This window comes from Heliangelus exortis, chromosome 22, assembly GCF_036169615.1.
Source record: "Heliangelus exortis chromosome 22, bHelExo1.hap1, whole genome shotgun sequence".
NCBI classification, from domain to species: Eukaryota; Metazoa; Chordata; class Aves; order Apodiformes; family Trochilidae; genus Heliangelus; species Heliangelus exortis.
In genome coordinates, this window is record NC_092443.1 from 10,460,126 (window position 1) to 10,470,957 (window position 10,832).

General features: G+C 40.6%; 1 protein-coding gene across 1 annotated transcript in view; it reads left to right on the forward strand.

Moving 5' to 3' along the window:
* The window catches only part of MED27 (mediator complex subunit 27), an 85,385-nt gene extending 78,905 nt beyond the window's left edge, over positions 1-6,480 (forward strand). Inside the window, exons 7-8 of the mRNA XM_071765972.1 lie at positions 3,360-3,437; positions 5,999-6,480. Coding sequence (XP_071622073.1) covers positions 3,360-3,437; positions 5,999-6,133 — 213 coding nt within the window. The 3' untranslated portion in view covers positions 6,134-6,480. The remainder of the gene's footprint in view (positions 1-3,359; positions 3,438-5,998) is intronic.
* The last annotated feature ends 4,352 nt before the right edge of the window (positions 6,481-10,832 follow it).

Here is a 10,832-nt window from a genome sequence, read left to right on the forward strand (position 1 = left end):
GGAAGCAAAAAGGAGAGGGGGAAAAAAAAATCTCAGGAAATGTGATTAACTATTAACAAGAAGGGAAGTTTTCATGTTCAAATGGAGTCTCTTTGCCAGAATTGGGGGTTTTTTTCCATGTAACTAAAGCCTCTCTTGCTCTGTCTCAAAGTGCTTGGTTAAACAAGAGCTGTTTTATTTAGTAAAGTTGTGCTTCAGGAGATTGCCTTGTCAGGCGTTTTTTTTCAGACAAAAATTCCAAGTGCTTTTCAATATATGAACTGTGAAATATTGAGCTTTTCTGCAAGATCTCTTGAAGATCTATTTGGGGTCCAGAGCAACAGCTATCTCAATCAATGTGTGCTCTTCTGAATATGTTCCCATAGAAAAAGAGGTAGAAAAATTGGAAAGTGACTGATAATTTAGATAGCAGTAGGGAAGGTAGAGCCATAAAAGTGAAGTTAATAAAATAAACCCCTGAAATGTACAAAATGTCATCCTAAACCCAGAAAAAATTAATTTGTGATTCCAACTTGGCTGGGAGAAAAAGTGGGTCTCTTAAGTGAAGTGAGCTGGTGCATATGTAGTTTGTTTTGCTTTGCTTTGGTGTGAAATCATATGGCCATTAGTAGAGCTGGGTATTGATCTTTTATTTTCCTTTTTCTTTTTTTAATCTTGGCCAGTCTGTTCTTTCTCTCATCATCTCTTATCTTGTTGGGGTTTAATTCTTCTTTCACTCCCCTGCACTGGCCAGTTTACCATTTACTCAGCTCTACTGTTTTTTTTGCAGGGGTTGGGGAGAGGTTGTTCTCCAGCTCCTCTTCCTCAGATTTGACACCCACTTTGATCTTTCTTAGAAGCACTTTATCAGCATTTGCTTATGTTAGAAGTTGCCTCCTTTTTGTTCAGAAAATGTTTATTGGTGTTCTAGCAGTGCTGGGCTGGCTTTTATCTCCCTGTAGAATCTCATTAGTTTTACATTACAATAGGAGCAGCATATGTGCAACTTTGCCAAAGTGGCCGGTCAATTTCTTTTAAGCAACTTTCTTCCCTGCCAAGAGAAAACAACTTTGTTGTTCAGGGAAAAAACAAACAAACAACAGTTTGTTAGAAGTAGAAACACAGCAGAAGGGGAGCTCGTAAAAATTTTCAGAACGTTCTATTCTTTGACTTGTCTGGTACCATCCTATAAAAGCATCATGTTAAAGGCAAAAAATTCACACAGCTACTAAGGCTTAGATTACAGTAATTTCTGAACACTCCATGAGATGTGCTTAAAGACTGGTTTGAGTTATGCTGTGCTTAGTGCACTGTTAATCATGTTATTTCTAATACATTTTTTAAATAGGATAACATATAAATAGCTTAAACAGCCTGAGGTTCCTTTTGTGAATATTTTTACAAACTCCCCAGAATGTGCACAGTCCCGAGAGTTTTTCCTTCTAACTGTCAGAATCACATATCCTTGTTCATGCTGAATGGAGCTCCTTTTGGAGTTGTGCACAAATCGGTGGGGAGCAGAATCTGTTTCTAAATTTGTAGTGTAACTGAAAGTAGATTCAGAATAGGACAGACTGGGATGTGGTGTTCTGCGGAGGAAGTTTGTATGGTGTGAATTAGAGTCTCTCTGTACATGGATTTATTCAGGAATGTCTTTTACAGATTCACCTCCCTGAATAGCTTCAAGCTTGAGTCTCCAGTGAAGTTGGAGTGCTTCGGCACAATTCATGCTGCTGAAATACGAATCAGGAACAAGAGGAGTTGTTAGCTGGAAGTAGCAATTTTAATTTCACTTCACACTTTATCTTACTTAAAATTTACTATAGTACATAGACAGTCCTTGAGAAGGGCACTGCTTATCCATGTTAAAACTAGAAAATACAATTTCATCCCTAAGTAGACAATCACATAGTTGGATACTTTGATATTACTAATGAGACCCGTTAATTGATTTACAAGTTGGAAGATGTGAAAGCTCTCATGGCTGTGTTGTCTTGAGTTCTTTAATAGTCCAAACCAAAAACCTATGTCAAGCTTTTGTGTTTTAAGTCTAGAACTTCTGAGGAGCAGCAAGCTGTTAACCTTGCTAATAACTTTGGAAGCTGACAAGCTGAATACTGTTAGTGAATTGTATCATAGCTCTAAGAAACTGCCAGAATAATTTAAAAATAGTAATGCTTTTTTAAAAAAATTATAAATCTATCGAAGCATTGATCTGTTTTGGTTTGGGTTTTTTAATTTTTCTTTTTATTGTAAGTATACTTTTTTTATATATATATTCTGTCTAGCTGTAACTCCCAAATGTAAGATATTGTTATGGCTCTGTCTGGGAAATTAAAAAGCTTTCTATCAGAAAGCTTTTAGTAATGCAAGTATTTATAAACCATAATCATATTAATTGATTCCTGGGTTCAGAGGAAATGAAACTGAGGGCTCAATTCCTGCTTCTTCAACATCAGTAAGCTGAAATAGGACTACAAGAGTTAAATATTTTAAGCTTTTCCATTTAAAAAATTGAAAGAGTGTACTCACTTTCCTGTAAAAGTGCAGTTTCAAATCATGGTATTTAGTTTGTTGAGATCAGGAAGTGGGCTGGTATTTTGTTGTAGCTTTGGAGTTGTGTTTTTTCTGCTGAAACAAAGCAGTTTCAGCAGAAACTGTTTGGTTTGGTTTTTTTTAAGTCTTAGCCTCTGCTCTTGCAAATTAGTTTTCCGGAACTATTTAATTCAGGCACAGTGTTGTAAATGCTTTTTCTCTTGTTGAGCTAATTATAGGATATAGTCTTTCTCAAAATAAATATCAAATTTAAATTTAAATTACATTTAAAGGGAAAACCAAAGTTCTCTCTTCTATATTGATTTGTTTAGACTTTGCTTGATTATGATGTCAAAGAATACATGGGATTTTAATCACAGATTCTCCTCTTAATCTGTAGACATTTGAAAATTAGGCAAATTATTTGCTATGGATGCTTTTATTTTTGTATGTTACAACATATTTTGTTTTGCTTTCTCACTGCCAAACCAGTTGTAGAAAGAAAGCATGTGGGAGCTACCAGCAGAGGAGCTACCAGTCTGGATTCTTTTACCAGCACTGTTAGCTTCAACCATGGTACAAACTTCTAAAAGTGTTTGATTTTACTGTATGCAGACAAAGTTATTTATCTTGGTTGCTTCAGCTGATTCTTGTAGGAAGCTGGCAGAGGGAATGGAAGCTCGCTGTCAGAAATTACCCAACATTACTTGGAGAATGTCTTCACAGTTGTGTAACCCTTGGTTGGCTACTTCCCCACGGAATATGCACTCCTGTCCTGCAGATGAACACTGCTGGGTCTGAAATGCAGGATCAATAAGTGTTTGTTCTCCTTTCCTGTGATTCAGGTGACAGATCATGCAACCACTGCTCTGTTGCACTACCAGCTGCCTCAAATGCCAGATGTGGTAGTCAGATCTTTCATGGTAAGTACATTGGAAAATATTTTTCCAGATAGACTTCAGCATGCTTACAGTGACTGACATGAGGCTCTTTGATACAGTTGTAATTTCCCTGATTTAGACAAGCTAGACAGGAAAGAAGGACTCTCATGCTTGGGTTCTGATACCTGGATGAGGATGAAGAGCTTGTTCCCATTACCCTGGGATAATTGGTGTTGGAAGACTGAGCTGTGTACAGTTCTGACTCACTCACAGGTCTCAATATTTGCTTGAGAATAGCTTGTTTGCAAAGCTACTCTGGGTCATCTCTAAAGACAGGAGAAAAAATTCTCTCAACCAAAACCTTTGCTGTGGTCCAGCCCTGTCACACTGTTCATACCAAGACAGGAGGGGAGTTCTGCTCCAGTGGAAATTCCCCAGTAAGAGGAGACTGCCTGGTTCTAGCCGAGGCAACTTCCTCAGTGTGGGGACTGATGAGAGTTATGGGACAATGATGGGAATGTGGTCGGGAAGAGTTTTGCAATATCCACTTTCAGCCCCAATTTTGTTCCTAGGGAATTGTAGATCCTCTCCCAGCAAAGTCATTTTGGGAATCAAGGAAATCCTTAACTGAAGTATTCTGCTGTTTTCTTACTAAATAAAAATAATCTAATACTGCTCCACCTTGATATGCAGACTTAGGTTTAGCACCTGTAATTCTTTTTGTATTTTAGAATTTTATTTGTGAAATAAGCTTGTATATAATCAGCCCTGTTAATCTGAGGACTGGGAACAAGTATTTATGGTTTAGACTTCCTTCCACCAAGATGAACTTTGGCAGTGGAGGCTCTTGCTGTTCTCTCTGCTGCAGTCTCCCAGAGGAGGCTTTTGGGAGAGGTTTCTCTGCTCTTCAGAGTTTTCCTTCACTTAACTTACATTACCCCTTCACCTGGATCAATGTAACTGAGACTTCTGAAAACAAACATCTGATTCTGCCATTCACAATCTTTAGGTGTGTACAGTAGCACTGCATCCTTCATATCTTTAATTTCCACTGTGTAGGTTCAGATGAGTCAGACTTCCCTACCTGCTGTGCTGGTTTGTTTATTTAATAAAAAGGCCACTAAGGTGAGAGATTTAGAAAGGTCTTTTCTCTTGCAGTGTATCTTAAAATAATAGGTTTTGAAAGGTGAAAGCAACTCTTACTGGTCAAATCTATGTTTCAACATGTTGCTGAAAATTAATGTGTAATAGAATGGATAGCACGTTTGTTTAAGCCATGGACCTGCCTTATTGATTTGATAAAACACTGCTAAAACTTCCAACAAAGCAAAACCAGAGGTAACACCACCAGTGTCAATATGTTGGTCCTTTCACATGTCAGCTGTGCAATCCACATGACAGGCTGTAGTGAAGGCCTCATTCTCTGGTGGGAATGAAGAATGCAGGGTTGTTTTTATTTTTTCTTTCAACAGATGTCTTGAGTGCACAATTTAACTTCATTTACCTATTTTTGTATTATGGTTCAGAAAATTCGATTTCACTGTAGTGCAAGCAAAGCCCATCCAAGCTGAAGTAAATAACAGCAATTTAGTTGTAGTGTTCTGTTGCCCTTGTCCCCATATTTACTGCTAAACCCAGAGAAGATGCAGTTCCTTTGAGGAGAGTTATTGACGGCCAAAGGTTTGGTTGCTATAGAGAAGGCTCTGATGAAGATGGAAAGATTTGTTTCAATAAACTCAGCTGACCTCTTCTTCAGAGAACAATTTTCTCTTATCGATGTAATTCAATAGGACTTTAAATGACAAGATTCATGTGCATCCTTCACAATATAAAATTGCTGGTCTAGGTGGTTTTTAGTAGTATATCTCCTTGAGTTGGGAATTGAGTTGTGGAATCCTCTTTGCTATGGATGATGATGGGAACACTCCACTTTAAAGGCAGGAACTTTACCTGGAAACGCCTGGACTTGCTCTGTGGTGTTCAGCACTAGCCTTTTATATATATATATATATATATATACACACACATATATATATATATCACTGTAATCAGGTTTAAAATGGTAGAGTATTTTTATGACCAATGAGTATTGATCTTAAAATTGCATTAGAAAGGAAGTTATTTAGCTTGCTGTGAAAGTCTTTAAATCTTCAGTTATGAAGAGTTCAGACCATTGCAGTGTGATTGCAGCAGGGGTGTGATAGATGGTTATAGGAAGAGCAAACCAATACTTGGTTGAAGAAGGTACCCATCAAGAGCAATTATATTCCAGTAAAAATATGAGGCAGGTTACAATACTTGTCTTCCATTATGATTCTCCAGCTGCAAATACCTCCTGCTCAGAGTGCATGAATTTCTATTAACAAACTTGCTTAAGTGACTAAAAAAGCATAAGTGACTAAAAGATGATTAATAAAGTGGGAATTCAGCTATACAGTGACCTTGCAATCCATGGCATGTTTCTGTATATAAAATCACTGTGTACCTCACTGGGATCTCGCCAGAGTACATCCTCTGTCCTTGCTATCACTGTTTGACAGGAATGATGACAAAGGGGAATATCCATATCCAGTTTTCTTAATTTCTCTCCCTTTTCCTTTTAGACCTGGTTAAGAAGTTACATAAAGCTGTTCCAGGCTCCCTGCCAGCGCTGCGGAAAGTTCCTGCAGGATGGTTTGCCACCCACCTGGAGGGATTTCCGAACACTTGAAGCTTTCCATGACACTTGCAGGCAATAGTAGCTCAGCCACTGGGACACAAGTGAGCAATCTTGATCCTTGAGAAGGAAGCTGATGGTTGAATAGGCGGTTCAATGTCTGAACCTTTCACCCTGTACCAAGTAGTGAGGTTGCACTAATAGGCTTTGACTATTTAAAAGCCGTCAGTCTGCAAGGTAGGTGTGAGGCTGATCTGTGTGAGAGCACTTGGTGCTTCTGGGGTGAAAAAATATGCCTGGGGAGATCTGACAGTAATAATAGTTATTCTGAACTTTAATGAAAAATATCTGTGTACAGATTGTGTTTCGTGACAGAATTTGCAACATTGAAGACTTTTATAAGTTTGAAATAAATTTTGTATTCTGGAATTTGTGCTATTTATTTCATTGATCAACAGAATTCTTGGGGTTTTTTGGTGTGAATTTTTCAAGGCTGCTCTTTTCTTTAGAAAAACTGGAAATTTCTAAACACGCATGCTGATGTGATGGGGTGATGGTTGCTGTTGCAGGGCTGCTTATCTGAGGATGGTCTTTTTCTGGAAGATATTATGGTGTTGATTAAACATGGAATTTCAAAGGAATGTGGCAGCTTGGAAGATGCAACATAATTTCTATGGTGGGAGGGGGGGCAACAGACGTTTCCCTTTACTGAAATTGTAATGAAAAATGTTTGCAAAAATCTGCATGTATTAAGTGGTTAGAAAATGTGTGATGAGCAGGGACAGCTTGAATAATTCATCATGGTTTAGGGCTGAAATTAGCAGAAGAATTCATCCCTAAAGCACAGCTTCTGCAGAAGAGACACATGCAGCACATTTCCTAAGTGATTTAACATTCAATGCAACATGGCAGTGGAGAGCAAGATCCCTCCCAGTGATCCTTCCACTTGGAATCCCAGAGACTGGGAATGTCCCTGTTCCAGCTGGATGCTCAGTGGCCTGGGGCTGTAGCAGGTTAAGTGTCTTCTCTGGTATTTTCTTGAGACCTGTGCATTTCATATGTCATTTCCTGGTAGCCAGTTTGATTAATTCAGCTGTCATTCCTGCCACTGCACCCTTGTTTCCTTCACAAGGCACAAAGGCTTCAGTAATAAGCTCACTTTTGGGAGCTGGCAGTGGCAGGGCCGGAGAAGCTTTGTCAATGGGATAATTTTCAAATAAATAAGGTACAGTGCTGCAGGTGAATTTTTGAGGTTCTTTCTGTGTGGAAAGCTTTTGTTGCAGGAGGAATAGTTGCAAGTAGTGCTAAATGAAGTTAATCATATTTAATGATAAAAAAGGGGACAAAAAAACAGGACAGGGAGAGGAGGGACTTGTCTTTGCATCACCCTGTACATGCATGGTACTGAATTAACTGTTTGCTGGTAACATAAAAGACTGAGTTCCCAAGGACAACAGCTCCTGCAAGGACAGCTTGTGTGGTGTGAATTTCAGCTTTTTTAGGTCTGTCTCATTAATGAAAGAAAAAACTGAAAGACAATACATGTTTATAACTTCCTATGGAGGCACAGCATTGGGTATGAAGAATGTTTGTTTGTTTGAGGGTTTTTATTTTTGTGTACTTTTGTTTCCTTCCCTATCACCAAACACACATGGCCGGAGCTGGGGGATAATGGCAGTTTTCTGTCAGCTGAACTACCTAATGAAAACTCGTGCTTTTATTTGACCCAAGCAGCCTTCCCAGTACAAAGATGACCCAAGACCCAATGTGTGCATCTTAGATGAGAGACATCCTTGTAAATAAGCAGCCCTGCTATCCATCCAGTTACTGCACTAATTAGAAGGTGTGGGTTTCTGATAGTGTAAGCATTTTTTTTTGTTGTTGTTATTAAAAAGCTCATAATATGGTATCCAAGCTGCTTTAGGCTCTGCTGTCTGCTCCAGTCTGTTTATACTTAAATAATGGTGTAGAAAGCAAATCCTGAAGTTCACAGGAGTATTGTGTGTGCAGTTGTGTCTTGGCACTCAGTGAGAATTAGTTGCAGAAAACAGCAGCAGTCTCTGTGTTAATTGAGCCTGAAATTTTAAACCTATAATTGGCAAGCCTGGTGGAGAGTTGTAAAATTCACTCTGGGTACTTCACTACAAAAATAATTGTCCTTACTGAAGTGCAACACAAACCTGTTGATCACATTTCTTCCCCCAGGAATCTGCAGCAGGAGGGAATATTCTCTCCTTTCAAGACCCTCAGTTAAACAACAATTTCTATCCCTGCCTTTAAGTGCAACAGGTTGGAATGTTTCTGGTTTGGGCAGTGGAGTTCAAGCTGTCTGAATTCTTCCAGACCTCCTGAATGTCAGCAGTTTGGATACAGAACCTGTCCTGGTGCCTGGTTAGTGCTGAGCTGGGGATGCCAAACTTCACTTCTAGTTTTGAATGTGAGGACAAGAAACTGGGAGATCACTTGTAACTGAGAAACCTTTTTCCCCATGCAGCCTTTTGGTGGTTTTCCTCAGCTTTATAGCTTGGTTACTGGACATATGTTTTTTTCTTTTCTCCCCCCCTATAAAAGTGATGGGTGACAAAAAGCAGTTGAATTGCAAGATGAGTAACCTTGCTTTTTATTTCTGTTTGGAGTTTGTTGCAGCTTTTAAAACAGCTCAGATCCTTAAGACAAACAAACAGCAAGGACCATGGGCCCTGCAGAGTGGTTGGCTCTCACCTCTCCCAGAGCGTCTTCCAGAACTGCCTTGCTCCTGATGCTGATTTCTGCAAGGCACCACTGCAGAATCAGTAGCAGCCAAATTTCACAGAGAGAGAGTAAAGGAAAGTAATCTACGTGCAGAAACAACTGTGCTGCTTTTAATGGCTCAGCTTGTGTGTGCTACAGAGCTTTATCACCCCGGCACTGTTGTTTATAGCCCAATGATAGAATAATTTCCCCCAATCCTGCAGGGAAAGCACGTTGCCTCTCCCTGCTCGGCAGCAGCTCAGGGTCCCTGCCCCTCAGCTGAGCTCACCCTTTCCTCTCGCATCCCCCATGGGAAGAAAGTCCATTTTATTTTCCCATCTGCAAACCCCACCTACTGTGCTTGTGGCACTCGCAAGTGCTAAAGGTTACAAAATCCATCTTTTTGCTAAGAAAGCAGCATAATTAATGTGAAAGTTTCTCTGGTGAAGGGAACCCGCAGCAGATATGCAGTGCAGACCGCAGCCGGCTCCCCTCTTCCCTCCCAGCACCCCTCCCGAAACCACTTTAATTTCTCTGCCAATATTGGACAAATGTAACAGGCTGACTTTTTAATTTTCTGCTCCCAGGTCTCCCTTGTCCCCTCATGCATTTTTCATCACAGCTCATGGCTCCCTCCCTGCCTGCCCTGTGAACAATATTGATCCACTGATTAAGCCATCAAGCCACGGCAAACAACTTTAATTTTCTAACCAAAGCCCTTTAGTTCCCTTCCCTTTCTTGTGTATGTTACCTTCTTCTGAAGTTTTTAAGGCCTACATGGAAACAAATATATCTTTTTAATTAGTCCCTAGATTAATTGGGAGTTATGCACCACCAAGAGCAATCCACATTGAGATACTAACCCGCAAAATGTAAAAAGAGAGAGTGGGAAGTGCCAGGTACAGTCCTAGTTGCGAAGCCAAAGTCATTCCTGCTCAAGCTTCTGGAGCAGGGCTTACAGAGGACTTAGGGAGCTTGGCTTTTCCCTTTGCTCTTTCCCAATAGCCTTAAATTCAACTGGGAAGAGAGGCAGCCCACCCCAGTGCACAGCACCCATGGACATTCCTACAGCACCTGGGCTCTGGGCACCAGGCTGGGCTTCTGCAAGTTCTTGGACCACAAGGGAACATTCTCAGCTAAACCCACCAAAGGCTCCTCAAGGCTCCACATGCTGCCTATGTGCCCTGAAAACCTGAAGAGTTCCTTCAAGTATATGTGAGACCCACTTTGTCTTGTAGAACATTTTTATGCTGTAATGATGATGATAAAGTGAGAGGAGACTCTCAGGATCTGACCTGAATCCGAGGGCTGGCAGGTGGCTGAATGCATCTTTCCTGCAAACTCAGTACCTGTGGTTTCAGTGAGGCTTTTCAGAACCGCTCTGTGAGTTTGCAAATTGCTTTTCAAGGTAAAAATGCAGCTTAAATATCAGGGTATTTGTCTCTCACTGGCAGCTTTAGAGTTCTGTGTTGTGTAGTGATACTGCAGTCCTGTTTTTGGTATTGGTCCTTCAGGTGGCACTGAACTGTGAGAGCACAAATGAGGAAAGGGATAAAAGGGATACATGGAGGATCCTCATTCCCAGCATTGGATCAGCCACTTGTTCTGATGTCTCCAGATCTGGGAATTTCAAAGACAAGCAAAACCTTCCAAAGGAGCCACTTCCATTGTCAATGGAGGGTTTGCTGGAAGATGTCTTCACACCCCCATGGCTGCCTCATGAACTTCTGCTCATATTTAGGTGGGAATCAGTCACCCCTTGGTCTGTACCAGCACAGGCATGGAGCTGTGTTCCTGGGGGTGGGAGATGACTGCACGTGCTCCCAGCGAAGTGGTTGAAAAGGAGGCTCAGTTCTCTGCTCAAACCTCATAGTCTGTGCCAAATCCTCCATTTCCCTCAACTGATCATGAAAGCACCATTGCTAGGTAGGGCTTGTGTTCTCCTAAACCCACCTGATGTCCTTCAGAAGAGATTTTTCTGTGAGTAAATAGTGGAAGTATTGGCTTTGGCTGGGTTTCTTCACAGCAGAAGTCAGCTGGTTTTCCTGGGC